Source organism: Eptesicus fuscus, chromosome 12 (assembly GCF_027574615.1).
Source record: "Eptesicus fuscus isolate TK198812 chromosome 12, DD_ASM_mEF_20220401, whole genome shotgun sequence".
Taxonomy (NCBI): Eukaryota; Metazoa; Chordata; class Mammalia; order Chiroptera; family Vespertilionidae; genus Eptesicus; species Eptesicus fuscus.
In genome coordinates, this window is record NC_072484.1 from 2,744,800 (window position 1) to 2,764,058 (window position 19,259).

General features: G+C 39.4%; 1 protein-coding gene across 1 annotated transcript in view; it reads left to right on the forward strand.

Moving 5' to 3' along the window:
• Positions 1 to 2,329: 2,329 nt before the first annotated feature.
• SYCP2 (synaptonemal complex protein 2) overlaps positions 2,330 to 19,259 on the forward strand; it is a 102,996-nt gene continuing 86,066 nt past the window's right edge. The window contains exons 1-7 of the mRNA XM_054723881.1: positions 2,330 to 2,345; positions 12,002 to 12,063; positions 13,361 to 13,504; positions 14,448 to 14,576; positions 15,901 to 16,005; positions 16,308 to 16,332; positions 18,933 to 19,018. Of these exons, the coding sequence (XP_054579856.1) occupies positions 12,040 to 12,063; positions 13,361 to 13,504; positions 14,448 to 14,576; positions 15,901 to 16,005; positions 16,308 to 16,332; positions 18,933 to 19,018 (513 nt within the window). The 5' untranslated portion in view covers positions 2,330 to 2,345; positions 12,002 to 12,039. The remainder of the gene's footprint in view (positions 2,346 to 12,001; positions 12,064 to 13,360; positions 13,505 to 14,447; positions 14,577 to 15,900; positions 16,006 to 16,307; positions 16,333 to 18,932; positions 19,019 to 19,259) is intronic.

Consider the following 19,259-nt stretch of genomic DNA (forward strand, 5'->3'; position numbering starts at 1 on the left):
GGCCAGGCAGACGCCATGCCAGGTCTGAGGGCGTCCAGAGGGCCTTGCGTAGCCCGCGAGGGGGAGGGGGGGTGAAGGGGAGGGAGGCGCCCTGGGGTCGGAGGGGGCGGTGCACGCACTGTTGGCTCAGCCTGTCCTCTGAGCGGGCAACGGTCAGGAGACACGAGGTTAGGGGCGGATGCGGACGGGAGCCCTCTCCGGCCCGTAGGGTGTCTGGGCCGGCCGGGCAGGTGTGATCTTAGGTTTCAGGGTGGAGGCGGAGCGGTGCGAGGTGCTGGAGGCGGGCGGGACTTAGCACGAGGCCCACTCGGAAGGGTTGAGTGCCCGCCCCAGGCCCGCCCCACGCCGCCCCGCAGGCCTTCAGGGCCTGCCCTCGTCTGCTCCGGTTCTCCTGGATCCCTCTTTTAGGCTCGGTTCTGAGGTCTCCTGTATCCGGATAATGATCAGAGTAGAATGGATCTGTATGCTGAATTTCGGGGGGCGGCATTACACGTGTTTTATTAAGTAGTTGTGTTCACATTTCAGTCATTATAGAAGATGGTGTTGCCCCTCCCTCTTGGTTAGGGTCTCACATTTGGAAAATGTTACATGTAGAGAGGACAGTGTATTAAACTGTTGCTGCTTGCGTTCACCCAGCTTTCGGGGAACAGCACGCGCCTGCCGTCTTTGTAAAGCCTGACCCATTTTCTGCCCGCTTCCCTGTTGTCGCTGTCTCTGTTTGCCGGTAGCCGACCGGGGCTCAGAGCCTGCTTGGTTGACGCAAAGCCCCAGGCGCTTCTTGCGGTTATTTTATCTGGGCTTCCGGCGGCGGCCCCTTGTTCCGTGACGTGACGTGACGTGGTATTTGGTAAGGATATTTTAAATTGTGTACTCATGATGGAGGAAAGGGAAGTGCGTCACTTGTTTCCTCCTCGAGTTAGCCTTCCCTTTCAGTTGCGACTGTTTGCCTTGCTGAATGGATAGTACTACATTTTTGGCTCCATTGAATCCAGTCTTCCGAGGAGGGAGGGAGGGAAGAGTGCCTGGATTGTTCAGTTTCCTTACTTTTAAAAATCTTCCTGTGTGGATGCTAATTAATTTTCCTTTTCTTCAGCTGACGTCTTGCACAAAAGTAGAATTAGAAACTCAATCAACTTGTTAGCTTTAATGCCTCTTGGCCTTAAGTAATTCTGTGCTATACCCTTGTCTCAGAGTACTTTGTAAATTACTCTTAACTTCAGATTGTTTCCGCGGTGAGGGCCTGTCCCAACAGTTATTGGACCTACGCAGAGTACAAATGGAGGGGCCCCGACTGTATATTTTAAGTATTTAAACTTTTTAATGAAGTTTTAAAATTGTGAAATAAAATGTTCTAGTCTTCAACCTCACAAATATACCACCTTTGCAACAAAATAGAAAAATATATGTAAAGCTACTTTTATGACTGACTTGGAAAAATATCAAAGATAACTGAATGTATTTATTATGGCTATTTGATGATGGACTGTTGAATTTTGGATAACTAATAAAATAATGATGAATTAACTGCCTAGTGTAAATGTAAAGGTTTAAAAACTACAGAAGGAAATACGTAGGATATCTCTCAGGCTTTATAATATGGGAATATTTAAGACATAAAAAGCACAATCATGAAAAATAGATATGAAGTTTTGTATATCATTGTCTCTCTCTTACATAAGTGGCTATTTGATATTTTTACATTTTACATTAGGCAGTTAATTCATCTATTATTTTATTACTTACATATTAATTATATCAACATATAATTAATAAATTAGTATACCATATTTTTTATCAAAATCAGTGAATATGGTCTAAGCAAGACTTTTACTTATTTGTTGTCCTAGTGACAGTATGATTTAAGGATTAAAACTATGTATTTATTCAAAATATACTAATTTGAGTATATTTTTATCAAAAACATAAAATAAATATTAAAAGTATTGTTTAAAATTCTCTGAAATACTAAAATTCTTTTAAAATTAAGGTACAATACAATGAATATTAAAATTATTTGAATAACAAGTTATTTTTAATATGTAAATTTTATTTTTTTATATAAACTTAGTCACCGTTCTAGTGTTTGCTTGCCATCTAACTGCCATTTTAAAGAGTTTGTATCATGTTCATGCAGTTATGTCTAGATTTACATAGATACAAATTAAAGAATAATTTGAATTGCTTAGAACTATAAGTGTTCCTCAGTCACTATGTGTAACTGTTGCAAATATTGTGCACAAAATTGCTAGGTGCTTCTAAAGCCACAAGTTGGAATACAAAGAGAAGCAAGAAAATGGACATTCAACATTATTAAGAATCAGTTCTTCCATATGCAAGAATCAACTGTAAGCTCTGCCAGAGGAAGGATTGGGTTTAATTACTATATTTTCTCTTATCTGAGAGCACTTAGATTGCTCAAGTTATAGCATCATTCTGAAGTATAGACTAAAATATCAGTATCAGCACAATCTATATCCTTCTCTGCATTGTTTTAGCCCCTCTCCACCCCATTCTTTAAACTTGTTTTTATTATGGAAGATTTCTATCATATACCAAATAAACAGAATAGTGCAATTTACTGCAGTCCCCCTCTTTCAGAGGCATGGCCAAGGGAAGTGTTTCTTTGGGATGTGATGAGTGTGAGTTGACAGTTGGAGGTGTTTATGGTTATAGGACTTGCTGAGCCAGTACTAAGTACTGGATTCTATTCTGAGTGAGGAGAGAATCCTGTGTGCTCCTTAATAACTGTGTGTGTGTGTGCGCACGCGTGTGTGTGTGTGTGTGTAAGAGGGAGACATTGATATACAAACATTTCATATCTATTTTCATTATTTGTGCCTTTTATGTCTTAAATATTCCCATATTATAAAGCCTGAGAGATATCATACTGTATTTCCTTCTGTTAGTTTTTAAACCTTTACATTTTACATTAGGCAGTTAATTCATCTAGAGTTTATTTTTGTGAATGGTGGGAGATAGAGGTCTAATTTTATTTTTTCCATATGGTGAGTTAATTTGCCCATACCATTTATTAACTAGTTTACCTTCCTCCTCTGGTTTGCAAAACCTTACTTATATATGAACTTCCAATATATGCTTGGATGGTATGCATTTGAATTCTCTTTTATTGACCCATTTGTCTATTTCTATTCCTAATATTGTTTTTTAGTAATTGTGACTTTGTGATATGTTTTAATATCAAATGGGAAGATCCTTCCCTTTATTTTTGAATAATATTTTTGCTGGCTATAGAATTCTAGTTCTTAGTTTTTTTCTTTCAGCACTTGTAATTTATTTTCTTGTAGTGTTTCTGCTTTGACTTTGGTATCATGGTAATGATGCTTCTTTAAATGAGTTTGGAAGTGTTCTTTTCCTCCTCCTCCTCCTCCTCCCTCCTTTTCCTCCTCCTCCTTCTTTTTCTCCTTCTTTTCTTCTTCTCCTTCCTTTCTTCCTTCTTCCTCTTTTTCCTCCTCCTCCTCCTCTTCTTCCTCATCCTCTTCTTCTTCCTTCTTCATTTAAGAAGGATTGCTGTAGTTCTTTAAATGTATGGTAGAATTCACCAGGGAAGCCTGAACTTTTTATTGTTGAAAGATTTTTGATTACTGATTAAATCTCCTTTTGTAATTGGTCTGTTCAGATTTTCTATTTCTTTAAGATTGATTCATTATTAGTAGGTTGGGTGTTTCCTCCGGCTTTCATTTCTTCTAGGTTGTCCAATTTGTTGGGTTTATCTAATTTTCATTTCATCTGTGTCTAATCTGCCATTTAAACCAATACCCTTTGTTCTTAACTTAATTATTTTGTTAATTGCCTGGTTTTGTTTCTAGAATTATTTGGTTGTTTTTCAAACTTTCTGTGCCCTTTTCTCCCCCTCCCCCATGAGTTTCCAATTCTCTGCCAAATTTCTCAGTCTTGTTTAATAATCTTTTTTTTGTTTGTTTGTTAATCCTCATGTGAAGATTTTTTTCCATTGCTTTTCAGAGAGAGTGGAAGGGAGGGAGAGGGGATGGGGAGAGAGAAAGAGAGAGAGAGGGGCAGACATTGATGTGAAAGAGACACACCAATCGGTTGCCTCTGGCACATGTCCCAACCAGGGGTGTGGGGGTGGGAAGTGAACCCTCAACCCAGGTAGGTGCCCTTGACCAGGAATAGAACACACAACCCTTTGGTGCTTGGTCAAGCTCTAACCACTGAGAAACACCATCCAGGGCCTTGTTTAATAATCTTTATGTACACAGTATTTACAGTTATTTTAAAGTATTTGTTTAATAACCCTACCATCTAAAGATCCTGAGGGTTTGTTTCTCACCTTTTTGTTTGTTTGTTTGTTTGTTAATCCTCACTTGAGGATATTTTTCCGTTGGTTTTTAGAGAGAGTGGAAGGGGAGAGAGAGAGAGACAAACAACGATGTGAGAAAGGCACATCAATTGGTTGCCTTCACACACGCCCGACCAGGCTCAGGGATTGAGCCTGAAATTGAGGTACATGCCCTTGACCAGAATCAAACCTGGGACCCTTCAATCTGCAGGCCGATGCTCTTCCCATTGAGCAAAACTGGCCTAGGGCTGTTTCTTACCTTTTAATAAATTCATTTAAATCTAAGAATTGCTTTGGTTGCATCCTGTAGGTTTTTATATGTATCCATGTTCTTATGCAGTTAAATATTTTGTCATTTCCATCTTTTTATATACCATGGACTATTCAAATGTATGTATTTTAATTTCCAGATATATAGGAAGTCTGAGGCTACCATTGTACCTAATTTCTACATTTTTATTGCATTGTAAGAACAGGGTATCTATTATGTTGATTTATTTGCATGCTTCTGTTTGTTTTTGCTCTGGTGACTTAAGATTTTCTCTTTTTTCTTACTCAGAAACTAGTGGCCCGGTGCACAGAATTCATGCACATTAAAATGTCTGAGCAAAGACATTAATTAGAGGAAATATTTTAGGGAATTAATTAGAGGAAATATTTTAATACTTCTGTTCACTTCCCCCAGCCCGGCACTGGGTGGGGAGGCAGCCTCACATCCTCAGCCAAGTGCTGGACTGGGAGGCAGCCTCACATCCCAGGCCAGCGCAAGGCCCTGCCCACCGACGCTGCAGGTCCCTGCGCCACGCCCACCCCCCCCCCGACCCCCGCCTGCCTCGCATACAGCCTCCTGCTGTTCAGTCCTTACGATGTCATGATGACCATTTGAATATTAGCCTTTTATTATTATGATGATATCTGGCCCAACTTTTTTATTATTATGTGTTATAAATTCCTGGAAATGTAATCACCCAGCCCAGGAGCCTGAATATTTACTACATCCTGTCAAACTGTCTCCAGAAATGCTGTCCCCTATACTCCAGAGCAGTGCTTTCAGGTGTCTGTTTCATCACACCCTCTCCAGTACTGAATATTGTGATTTTTTAAAAGTTCCAGGTATCTTTCCTTTGCAATTACTTGATTACCTTTGAAGTTAACTTTTCTCATGTATATTAGTTACTTTATTTTTTTTTTTTAGTTCAAGGTCTTTGCTCAGACATTTTCTTCTTTGAGTAATCCTATTTTGTTTGAATTCATGGGAAGCAATAGCAGCTTCCATGAAGGAAGGTGGGGGGCTAGAGAGGGGAGAGGGGTGCTGGATCAGATGTGGTTGGCAATGGCTCCTGTTAAAGGTTAGATTGGAGGTGAGGGGGTTAAGGGAGGTGTTAGGTTCTGAGACTGAAATGTTAGGGTGAGGACTGGGAGGCAGCCTCATGTCCCAGTAGTGCAAGTCCCTGCCTCCTTCCCTGCCCACTAGCTCCTGCTGCATGCACAGCCTGTTGAACGGTCGTTACTGTGACAGAGTAACGACAATTTGTATATTACATCTTTATATACATACACACACACACACACACACACACACACACACACACACAGGAATCTATGTATATATATAGATGTCCTCACAATGTGTCTAGATGTACTTTTTCTATTTATCTTCCTTGGAATTCAGTGGATTCTTTCCATTTGTGTTTATATTTATTTTGGGAAATTTCTTGGCTATTATTCAACTGTTGTCACCCTGGGCCATTTTTATTTTATTTTTTTAATTTCTGAAATTCTTACTGAATAGGTATTGGAATGTCTGCATTTCTTCTTTATATCCCAACTTTATCTTCTGTATATTCTTTGTGATATTTTGGATCATGTCCTCAACCTGGTTTTTCTGTCCCAAGGAATGTTTTCTCCTGAAGACAGCCATCCCTCTGAGCTTTCAGGCCTATGATGATATGGATTGCTGACCTCAAATACTTATTTATCTCCATATTTGAAATACTTTCCTATCTTTTAAAAATCATTGTATCTATGAAGCAAGTTTATACATATATCTGCATATGTGTGTGTGTGTGTGTGTGTGTGTGTGTGTGTGCATATATAAATGCACATGCACATTTTAAGCTAAAATCTTGTAACCTGTGATAATATTATTTTCAAACAGGACCAGGCTAAATTTTTATCTTCTGTGATGGCCTGGGAAAAATGAAAGAAAGAGTGAAACTAAGTAGAAAACAGGCAAACTCCTTCTTAGGAATTGGGAAGGCAAAGAGTGTGTTCCTGCATTTTCAATATTTTCCAGGTCAGATCTCTCTGAGTTGGATACAATGATTCTGACTGTGTAGAGATCCTGGAATCATTGTTGATGTGGAATCAGCTACCACAAACCTAGACTGGCCCCTTTTATAGTTAAGCCAGAGTAAATAAACAACCAGATGGAGCAAAACCACAGATAGGCCCTGAATAGATTTGGATGGAGTAGCTGGACTCCTAGATGTTAACTGCAAAGGCTAGCTTTGGTCATTTCAGTTCCCTCACAATAACTCAAACCCACAATTTACTAATCCCATGTTTTTTTTTGTTTGTTTGTTTTTTTAATATTTTATTGATTTATTACAGTGAGGAAGAGAGAGGGATAGAGAGTTAGAAACATCGATGAGAGAGAAACATCGACCAGCTGCCTCTTGCACACCCCCTACTGGGGATGTGCCCGCAACCAAGGTACATGCCCTTGACCGGAATCGAACCTGGGATCTTTCAGTCCGCAGGCCGACGCTCTATCCACTGAGCCAAACCGGTTTTGGCTAATCCCATGTTTTGAATGTCGCTTACCTGCATTTTGTCAAGAATTTACTGTACTTTTAGTAAGGTATCTACACTAATAAAAGAGAAACATGCAAATTGACCATCACTCCGCTACACCCACCAGCCAATCAGGAGTGAATATGCAAATTAGAAGGACAAGGATGGTGGCTGCGCAGCTGCTCCAGGTGCGGAGTGGCCTGGCAGGGCAGGACGCCTGCTTTGAGAGGGAGGGCGGGGGGCGAAGGGATCTACAGGAACTGCACTCGAGCGCAGCAAAGACGAAGACTTCGACTCCAGAGTCTGCAGGGAAGACCAAGACGGCAGACTCCAGCAGGGGTCTGCTGCGAAGAGGAAGACAGCAGACTCTGGCCAGAGTCTGCAGCAAAGCAGCGAAGACGAAGATGGCAGACTCCAGCTGGAGTCTGCAACAAAGATGAAGACAGCAGACTCCGGCCGAAGTCTGCAGCGAAAACGAAGATGGAAGACTCCAGTCAGAGTCTGCAGCAAAGACGAAGATGGCAGATTCCAGCTGGAGTCTGCAGCAAAGACGAAGATGGCAGACTCTGGCCAGAGTCTGCAGTGAAGCAGCAAAGACGAAGATGGCAGATTCCAGCTGGAGTCTGCAGCAAAGACGAAGATGGCAGACTCCAGCCAGAATCTACAGTGAAGAAGAAGTCGGCAGATGCTGGCCAGAGCCTGAAGCAAAGACGAAGAAGGCAGACTCTGGCCGGAGCGAAGACCTGAGTCCCAGGTGCTGGAGGAAAATCGGTGCTGGAAGCCAAGGGAAGGAAGGCCTATTGCACGAATCTCTTTGTGCAACAGGCCTCTAGTCTATATAATAAAAGCCTAAACAACCATTACGGCAGAACAACCAGTTGCTGTGATGTGCACTGACCACCAGGGGGCAGATGCTCAATGCAGGAGCTGCCCCCTGGTGGTCAGTGTACTCCCACAGGGGGAGAGCTGCTCAGCCAGAAGCCAGGCTCACAGCTGATGCTTCACAGCAGCGCTAAGGAGCAGTGAGCCGAGCGGTAAGGAGCAGTGAGCAGGTGGGCAGTAAGGAGCGAGGGGTCCCGGACTGCAAGAGGGATGTCCCCTGAGGGGTCCTGGACTGCGAGAGGGCACGGGCTGGGCTGAAGGACACCCCACACACCCCCCCAGTGCATGAATTTCATGCACCAGGCCTTTAGTTAACTAGTCTATATATATAAAAGCCTAAGTGGCCATTACGTCCAAATGACCGGAACGACTGGTCACTATGATGTGCACTGACCACTAGGGGGCGTCTGCTCAATGCAGGAGCTGCCCCCTGGTGGTCAGTGCACTCCCACAGCCGACCTCCCATGGCCGGCCAACCTCCCGCGGTCCCTCCCCTTGGCCAGCTTGGTGGTCAGTGCACTCCCACAGCCAACCTCCCACAGTCCCTATCCCTGACCAGTCCCTCCCCTAGGCTAAGACTCCAGGCACCAGAGAATCTGGGTCTGGGAAGCCTGTAGGAGGAAAGCAAACCTAATGCTAATCAAAACAGAATAGCAGTTCAGAGGGGGGAGAAGGGGCAAGGCAGCAGCTAACTGCAAAGATGTAAAGTAAGTACCACCACCATCTTACCACACCATGCTGCTCACCCTTCTGCCCCCGTCAGCCATTTCTAGCTTGTCCCCACACTTTTCTGGGCTCCCAACAGCTGATCGCCTAGTGCTCCTATGGCGGTGTGCCACCATTGGCCAAAGTCAGCTACCTATCATTCTTGGGGGTGGAGCCCTGAGAAAATGTGAAGCTGAGTTAGGAGAGACGACCTGTCTGTTAGCAACTCTGCCTTGGGGAGAGTGAGATGCCCGAGGACGAGCAGTGAAATAGAGTTGTATTTCCACCTCAGAGCATAGCTGGTGTTCAGGCCATTTTGAGGCACTCTGTCTGTGGTCTTTTCTTGCTGCTACCTCACCACATCTACTGGTACACAACTAGATTGGGGCCTGCCGGCTAACCTCCTGTGGTTCCCCCCCACACACACGACTTCATGCACCAGGCCTCTAATCCTATCTAATAAAAGAGTAACATGCAAATTAACCATCACTCTGCTACACCCACAAGCCACGCCCACCAGCCAATCAGGAGTGAGTATTCAAATTAACCCCAACCAAGATGGCTGCGGCCAAGGAGCAAGAAGGAGGCTTGGGTTTCCCCGGTGATGAAGGAAGCCAAGCTTTCTGCACACCCTGGCTGGCCCAGGCCTCCACTCAAGGCCACAAAGTTTCAATTATAGAAGATAAATAAATCCCAGATACCAGGGCCTCTGCTTGGGTCACCGGAGGGCATGGCCGGCCTGCAAACCACCACAGGCCCCTCGCCCAGGCCGCCCCATGCCCCAAGGGAACCCCCACCCTGATCCAGGACACCCTTCAGGGCAAACCAGCTGGCCCCCACCCATGCACCAGGCCTCAATCCTATCTAAAAAAGAGTAATATGCAAATTGACCATCACCCCAACACACAAGATGGCTGCCGCCATGTGGTTAAAGATGGCTGCCCCTATGTGGACACAAGATGGCCACCAAAGATGGCCAGCAGGGGAGGGCAATTGGCAGGGACCAGGCCTGCAAGGGAGAGCAGTTGGGGGCGATCAAGCCTGTAGGGGAGGGGAGTTAGGGGTGATCAGGCCAGCAGAGAAGGGAAGTTGGAGGTGTCCGGGCCTGCAGGGGAGGGCAGTTAGGGCAAACAGGCTGGCAGGGAGCAGTTAGGCATCAATCAGGCTGGCAGGGGAGTGGTTAGGGGGTGATCAGGCTGGCAGGCAGAAGCAGTTAGGGGCAATCAGGAAGGCAGGCAGGAGAGCAGTTGGGAGCCAGCAGTCCTGGATTGTGAGAGGGATGTCCCAGATTGGAGATGGTGTAGGCTGGGCTGCGGGCAAACCCCCCACACACACGACTTTCGTGCACCGGGCCTCTAGTATAAATATAAATTACAAATAAAATTGAAGTCTTACTTTGACAAATAGCCGATTACAGTTCTGTAAAACTCCTTACTGCTTCTCTCCAATGAGCCTGATAAGCATTCCAACTGTCTTGAGTGGTATAGGTGAATGTCTGTCTGTCTACACACATGCACACACAAATATGTATATATGTACATGCATATACCTAGACATATAAATGATACAAAGTTTCTTTTTTCACTGTATCATTTAGCAACATATTATGAATACAAATATCTAAAATTCTGGGCCTTTTTATTTGACTACTAGAGGCCTGTGCACAAAATTCGTGCACGAGGGGGTGGGGGTGTCCCTCAGCCCAGCCTGTACCCTCTCCAATATGGGACCCCTGAAGGGATGTCCGACTGCCTGTTATGGTTCAATCCCAGTAGGATCAGGCCTAAACGGACAGTCGGACTTCCCTCTCACAATCCAGGACTGCTGGCTCCCAACTGCTCACCTTCCTGCCTTCCTGATTGCCCCTAACTGCTTCTGCCTGCCAGCCTGATCACCCCCTAACCACTCCCCTGCCAGCCTGATTGATGCCTAACTGCTCCCCTGCCAGCCTGTTTGCCCCTAACTGCCCTCCCCTGCAGGCCTGGTCACCCCCAACTGCTCTCCCCTGCAGGCCTGGGTCCCCCCCCCCCAACTGCTCTTCCCTGCAGGCCCAGTCTCTCCCAACTTCCCTCCTCTGCCGACTTGTTCACCCCTAACTGCCCTCCCTTGCAGGCCTGATCCCTCCCAACTGCCCTCCCCTGCTAGCCTAATCGCCCACAACTGCCCTCCCCTGCTGGCCATCTTGTGTCCACATGGGGGCAGCCATCTTGTGTGTTGGAGTGGTGGTCAATTTGCATATTACTCTTTTATTAGGTAGGATTAGGTTCACAAAATTAATTACCACATTGTATTTATTTATTTCTCATACTCCCTCTCATTTCCAAATTCCATCTAGGTGCTTTTGAATCATTGCCACTCAAAACAATACTGCAAAAACATCTTTAGACCTAGTTTCTTATGCACATGGAGCAAATATTTCTTTGGGGATCAGAACTTTTTCCCTGGAGTTAATCTTTGGAAATGCAAGAGATTATTTTTACTCATCCTTTTTGTTTGCCTTATATGTATATCCTCATTGGCACTTATATTTCTCTACTGCTGTATCTGCAAGAAAGTAGATTAATGCCTCTTGTTGTCTTATGGATTAATGAATTAATTGCCTCTCTATGTTGGATGGCCTAGTGTTTCTGTTACATAGTAGATTAATTTTAAATTGTTCTAGTCGTGATATCTAGAAAAGATTGTAGTAGTTCTTTTCTTTTACAGAGCTAACCTCCAAATTGCATTTGGAAATTTTAGATACTTTTGTTAAGGTGGTAGATGGTGCTTAATGTAACCCCATTGTTTCTTGTTTCCATTCTCTTTTTAAGAGAAAATGTGTTCAGTTTATCTTTTCCTTACTCTTCTGATTGTATTTTTGTGTGTTCCCATATATCCTGTTCTTTGGTAATATATTCCCATATTCCTCCCTTCTTAACCTATTGTGTTACAAGTCTTAATATCATTTAGACATTAATTCAAGGTTATTTTTCTTCTTTTTCCCAAAGTTGGAACAAATATAGCAAGACTCTAGGATGAGACAGATCCCGGTTTTTCTTTCACTAGTTTTGTGACCTTTTAGCAGGGTTTTTTGTGTTTCTGTAATTCATAAACAGCAAAAGCTTGAATAAATGCTATTCAGGATTTTCTCCAGAAACTTTTTTAGCCAAATTAAAATGAGTAGTTTCATAAACAGCGAGGAAATTGAAAAAACAGTATTTATTGCCTTTGGTATAAGCAGCAATGCTTATTTATGTGTATTAAGATTTTAAATATGTAGAACAGATGTAAGATACAGAGAGTGTATGTTTTCTTTTATAGGTGTTTGTTTTGACCTGCCATTTTAAAATTAAATCAAAATGCCAATAAGACCAGATCTCCAGGTATGTAGTTCTAGACCAGAAGCAAATATTTTATTTTAGTCTCTAAAATCACTTTTTATTTATTCATAGGTATTAAGTGCTATATTTTTAAGAAAGACAAGCTTTCTTGTTTTTATGAAGAGGTCAAGAGGAGAATAATTTAAATTCAAATGTTATCTTTTTATTTTTTAATAGATTTGTTTTCAATATTTAAAAATATTTAAAGTATACATGCTAATTATTTATGTGTATGTGTATCTATATATCTTTTATATTGAAAAGAAGCATGCATTGATTCATGTATAAAACTTATGCCTGAATATTATATCAAAGTTTAAAATTGTAAGATACTTCATTTAGGTAAAGAGTAAGTTTTATCTATTTAATTGCTATGTGGTTCACTCCAAAGCCTGATGATCAGATTGTCGTATGAAAATTACTTATTAATGATGTTTACATTAATACTAGGGATGACAGATTTTGTAAAGGTTATACAGTCATGCGTTACTTAATGATGGAGATGCTTTCTGAGAAATGTGTCATTAGGCAATTCTGTCATTGTGTGAACACGATAGTGCATGTACACAAACCTAGGTGGTCTAGCTTACTACACACGTAGGCTATATGGTATGTAGCCTGTTGCTTCTAGGCTGCAAACCTGTGTAGCTTGTTACTGTACTGAATATTTAGGCAGTTATAACACAGTGGTAAGTATTTGTGTATCTAAACATGGAAAAGGTGCAGTAAAAATATGATATAAAAGATGGAAAATGGTACAGCTCTATAAGGCACTTACTATGAATGGAGCTTGCAGGAATTGAAGTTGCTCTGAGTGAGTCGATAGTAAGTAGTGAGGGATTTTGAAGGCCTAGGACTTTACTGTACACTAATGCAGACTTTATAAACACTGTACACTTAGGCTAAACTAAATTTATAAAACAACATGAGATTAAATCAAACATAAGAGAAAAGTTTTATCAATGGTATTACAGATTATTTATCATAAAGTTTATTTTACTTCTTTCATTAACAGGCTTTTGTTGAATTCAACATAATGATGACTTTCCAATTTAAGACATGAAGTGCAAAAATAGAAAAATATATTTTTTCTTATATAGAAACTTATCAAATAAACTTAATCTGACTACATTACTCCAAATTTAAGAGTGGGCAGTTTAAAAAAAATAAGTGTGCATTGATACTGTATAAATTCTTCTGAGAATTTTCATGTGAAAACCATTCTCAAATTACTAGATTGCGTAAGGTGAATAATTTTTGTTTTGATTCAATATATGTACCATTAACTCTATTTCTCTAGCAGTTGGAAAAATGCATTGATGATGCTTTAAGAAAAAATGATTTCAAACCTTTGAAAACACTTTTACAAATTGATGTTTGTGAAGATGTGAAGATTAAATGCAGCAAACAGTTTTTCCACAAGTTGGATGACCTTATATGCAGGGTAAATATATTTATTTTTGTTGAATGATTGTTATCATTATTAGATAACAGTCTACTTTCCAGGAAAGTAAATTATAAAAAAATGAATAAAAAACCTTTGGCAAGCTCGCTTATAATTATATTAATAAATCCTTATTTTACCACTTGCTTTTTTTTTTTTAATTTGACAAGCTCCAAATAACCATTTTCTAAATAAAGTATTCAAATAGATATGTTTACAGAGTTACCACTGGTGAAAAATAGTATACATCTTGGAAGTTTAAACAATTTAATCTTTTTTAAAAGCCTATCAACATATTCTGCATGTTATATGGACAAAGTTTGCTGCTTGCAAATATAAAAAAAATATCCAAAATCTTGGACTTGATTTATTATATGTAAGACAGGTTTATATGCAAGAAAATGTGGCTATTGACAATCTCTCCCAGTATTTGAGATTTGCTATGACTCAAAAAGATTGCATAAAAATTCATTGTATTTGTTAGATACCTGGAGCTTTATAGAATGGAAAGTAACTTTGTATCATAGTCTAAAGTTTCTTGAATTTATACAGATCTGCATTTTTTTATCCTCACTTGAGAATATGTTTTTTATTGATGAGAGGGATCAAGAAAGAAAGAGAAACATCAATTGGTTGCCTCCCATATGCGTCCCAACTAGGGTTCAAAACTGTACACACTAGGTATGTGCCCTGACCAGGAATCGAACCCCCAACCTTTTGGTGTATGGGATGATATGCCAACCAACTGCTAGATCTGCATTTTTGTACTGAGTTTGTCATTTACTGGCTTTAGGCAAGTTGGTTTTTTTTTAAACCACACTTTGTCCTTTGTCCTTGAAGATTGTGATTATAGCTTTCAGGATTTGTGAGGATTATAAAGTCCTTAGCCAGTTCCATGCTATTTTGTGTTAACAGATGTTTAAATGTATAATTTTCATTTCAGGAACTTAATAAGGAGGATATCCGAACTGTTTCAATCATTTTGATTTCTTTTGGAAGATGTAGCAGGAATATCAGTATTTTAGGGCAAGCTGGACTTCTAACTTTGATAAAACAAGGATTAGTCCAAAAGATAAGTATAGAATATGCAACATTCATATGAGGGAAATATTATTAAAGGTGTTCTTTCTAATAAATTAAATGCTTCAAACTACTGAAAAATAAATTTGGGTACTTTATATAAAACTTTGAGTTAAAATAAATATTTTTATAACCTGTAGTATGTCACAAGGAAACTATTCACAGGCTCCTTGATAACCATGTGAATTTAAGGTCACAACACTCTCTAGAGACTTTACTTCATTTATTTTCTCTTTAGCACATCTTAATCACTATCTGACTTTATTATTTTTTAATATTTATTGTCTGTCTGCCATACTAGAATGTATGGTATTAATTTTTGTTTGTTTTGTTCATTGCTGTGCCCTGAACAGTATCTGAGATGTAGTTTATATTCAAATACTAGAGGCCCAGTGCATGAAATTCGTGCATGGGAGGGGGTCACCTCAGCCCAACCTGCACCCTTTCCATCTGGGACCCCTTGGGGGATGTCTGACTGCTGGTTTAGGCCCAATCCCAGGGATCGGGTCTAAACTAGCAGTCGGATATCCCTGTCAAAATCTGGGACTGCTGGCTCCTAACTGCTCACCTGCCTGCCTGCCTAATCTCCCCTAACTGCCCCCCTCTGCCAGCCTGATCACCCCTAACTGCCTCTGCCTGCCAGCGTGATCGCCCCTAACTGCCCCCCCCCACCAGCCTGGTCGCCTCGAACTGCCCCTCCTGCCGGCCTGGTCACCCCCAACTGCCCCCTCCACTGGCCTGGTTGCCCCTAACTGCCCCCCCCCCCCGCCAGCCTTGTTGCCCCTTACTGCCCCCCTCTGCTGGCCTGGTCACTCCACGCAGCCTGCTATTCAGTCATTTGGTCATCCCTCACTAACTCCCCTGACGGCCTGATCACCCCACACAGCCTGCTGTTTGGTTGTTCGTCTCGTCGTTGGGTCATGACGGCCCCTGGCTTTTTATATATTAGGATTTGAATTAATTAAAAGTGAAAAATACCAAAAATTATCAAATAGTAATAGTGATAAAATAATCTAACTTGTGACCACTTATTTTCATCTATTATATGAATGTACCTGAACAAGGAATTTGAAGGGGGAAATAAAGATCTTCTACCTGGAATTAGTATTAACTTTATCCATTCCCATCCAAACAATGGGCAAATAGTGAGTTACCAAAAACCAATGACAATGTTTGAAAGCATAAATTTATTTTGATACAATACTGGAATTTTTTTTTGTTATTTCTTTATTCCTAGGTTTACTATTTATACAAATATAGATAAGTACATTCTCAAATTGAATTTAAAAATAACTAGTATATACATTTTTCTTTACATGGTTGCCTGGTTTGAAAAATCCAAGGAGATAATTCTGAGTCGAGGAAATTCAAAAGATGAAGCTGTTATAAATCTGATAGAAGACTTATTTGATCTTTTGATGGTAAAATCACATTAATTAACTGATGCTTTAAAGCTTGTGGTTATTTAGTATATATGCTGCCTAAGCAAGCACTTTATTTAAAAACAATTTGTGTTCTATATGTCTTAAGCCTAAAAGTCAGTAACAGATTGGCTTCTGACTTGGTTGGATTAACCTATTCAGATTGTAAAGCATTTATCCTGTGTAATGTAATTAAATAATTAGTACTTATGTGGTGAGTTCAAATTTAACCTGTTATTTTAGTACCTTTTGTAATGGTTTATAATATAAGACAGTAAAATATAAATATTATTCCTTTTCAGGTCGTATATGGCATCAATGATGAAGGTATAATAAACATTTTTTTTTTTATGGAACAGTAATTTGCAGTTAGAGTTTTAGTATAATTTTGCAATTCTCATAGCAATTTTCTCAATATTAGGAATTCATTATCTAATTCAGGGATCAACAAACTTTTTATATAAAGGGCCAGATAGTAAATATTTTAGGTTTTGTGGGCCAGAAAAAAATTGAGGATAATATGTAGGTACTATAACAAGAAAGAAACAAATTTCCACAAATGTTTTATTGATGCAATTCAAAGCATAATAACTGAGTATGATGTTTTTGTAATACAGGTATACTAATGTGAAGAATAGCACTCTTTTTTGAGGGGATAATATTTCACTTATTCAGATTCAGAGTTAGTTTTTGCTCTAGTCAAAATTGATTATATTCATTTATTGATGCTTATATATATTGCATTAGAAAATCTTTTCATGCCAATAATGACAAATACTGCTATATGTTTATAAGCATGATTTCTAATTGAGCATATTCATCACTTAGAAAGTATTTATAGAATTGTATTAAGTTCTTTTCTTAATATTTGCCATTTAAAATGTCATTGCACTGCAGATTAATCACTTTTAATTGAAGGTTAGGTAGAAGCTCCTCAACTGCATAATAGATTTTGACATATGGAAACTTTCCCTTGCACTTACATCAATGTCCAAAAATGCTCTGGACCTGTAGTTGGAACTTGAAAAAAAAATATCCCCTATAAATATGTGTGGGAATGGAGATGTTAATTCTTGTTTTAGTTTTTGACAACCCCTGAAGTACAGAAAGAAGCTTGGCATTATTTGTAATGCAAATAACTTTATTTAGTGTCATTAAAATGAATTTACTGAAGTATAAGTTTCTTATATAGCACAATTTTGCCTTGTAATTTTGGGTTGAAGTCACTTAGAAACATTATCGACTCTATAGCGCAAGCTATTTATTACCAAAATCATTCACTGGTAACTGATGATGATGGCTAAGTTCATGAAAATAAATGAAATTCACCTTGATGCTACTAGTTCAATAAAACATGATAGATTCAATCATTTCCAGAGTACTTGCTGATGAAATGTATTATTCATCAGCAGTGGGTTGAATTCAGTTCATGGGCCATAGTTTGCCAACCCTTGAGCTAATGGAACAAAATTTTTAATAGTCCACTGAGAACTCTTCCTTTCACTTATGGCTAGCAGGTGTCTTGTGAAAAGCAGTCAGTCCAAGTTATGTTTATCTCTGTGTTGCTTGAGAAAGAATTAACTAGGATGGTAACTGAGGCTGATGAATTATTTACACATAAAGGAACAGCTGCTATTTGCTGCCATCAAAGCCAAAATGTTAAAGATCAGTTGCTATTTTGTTAGCTGTAATTTAATAAAAATTAATGGAGATTTCCCTATAAGGTGGAAAAACTAATAGATTTGCTTTTTATGCAGTCACCTTCTCAAAATAAGTTTACATTTTGGAAAAGAGTTTTAATTTGATCCTCATTTTTTAAATATTTTTTAAAATGTCTTTGAAAGACCATATGTACTTTTAGTTGGACTACTATACAAAGGAAATCATATATGATAGTTGAGAATTACATAGATATGAAATTTTAGGCCATTGATCATTAGCTAAATGTGGTTGTCTAGATATCAAAATTGTTTACTATGTCTTTGAGACCCAACCTCTCTGACCGCATTTGGAAACAGTGCCCCATTGATCACCGTGAATTTGCTCTCTGTGTCAGTACTTGCCATCTCCTCACATTGGAATGATCTACCTCAGATACACTCATGGCTCACTCTTGAATTTATTTATGTCTTAGCCTCAAAACCCACTTTGAAGTAGCCTTACTAAGCAATTTTCTCTAAAATATACCCATGTATCACTAAAAAATCAATTACTGTTTATTCAATAGTAGCTACTACTTTTTAAATTATTTCTTTGCAATCTAGCTTGAATTCTTACATTTTTAGGAGAGAAAACAGTCTTAAACCACTAGTGATTATAAAGTGATCTAACAGGATTTTTTAAAAGTAAATTATTATATATTTTCCCCTAATTGAGTGATTTTTTTTTTTCCAATGTGGTCACTTTGGAATGTTCTGTTACAGTATTGGCATTTTTAAAAAATATTTTTAAAATTTGCATTATGAAATAACATGTGGAAAATTTCTTTAAATATATTTAGTATTGATAAAGCCTAGTCTTTTGAGAATAGGGTTGGCTTTTAGGTATAGCTCAGAAGTATTGATGGCTATTATGGAATTTTTGAGTATTAGTATTAATGAGGTCAGTTTTCTAAAAAGCTCAATATAGAAGTTTACACTTTTGAATGATATTTATTTCATCCAGAATTTCAGCCTTATGTGCCTGAAAGAAGAAGCTGGATTTGGATTCAGTCACATCTGTTGGTTTTGTGTGGTTTTTTTCCCAAGCCACATAGCTAGTTCATAGCAGAACCAGGACTGAATTGTATGCTTCCTGATAACCAGCACTGTCAAGTCAACCTTCTAAACTGAACTAGTACTTCCTTTACATTAACTCATATAAGTAAAGACTGTCTTTTAAAAGAATTTAAAATACACATTTATCAATAATTTAACACTTTTATTCAGGTAAAAAGCAAGTAGTGGAAAGTTTCATACCTCGAATTTGTGCCCTGGTTATTGACTCAAGAGTGAATATTTGTATTCAACAGGAGGTAAAGTCATTTGTTAGATTTTCTTTTGAAACCTAAAAATGAGAAAGAAGAAAACTTGGTAGCAATTTGTCAAATTAAATAATCATTTTATCTTGGCACTAAATTATTTATCATGTAGTATATATCTATTGTCTTAATTCACTGACATGATGAATATGTTACCTATTTATTGAAAATGTATAACCATATTGGCTTATGTATACATATATCTCATATGAAAATAAATGATACCATCTAGATA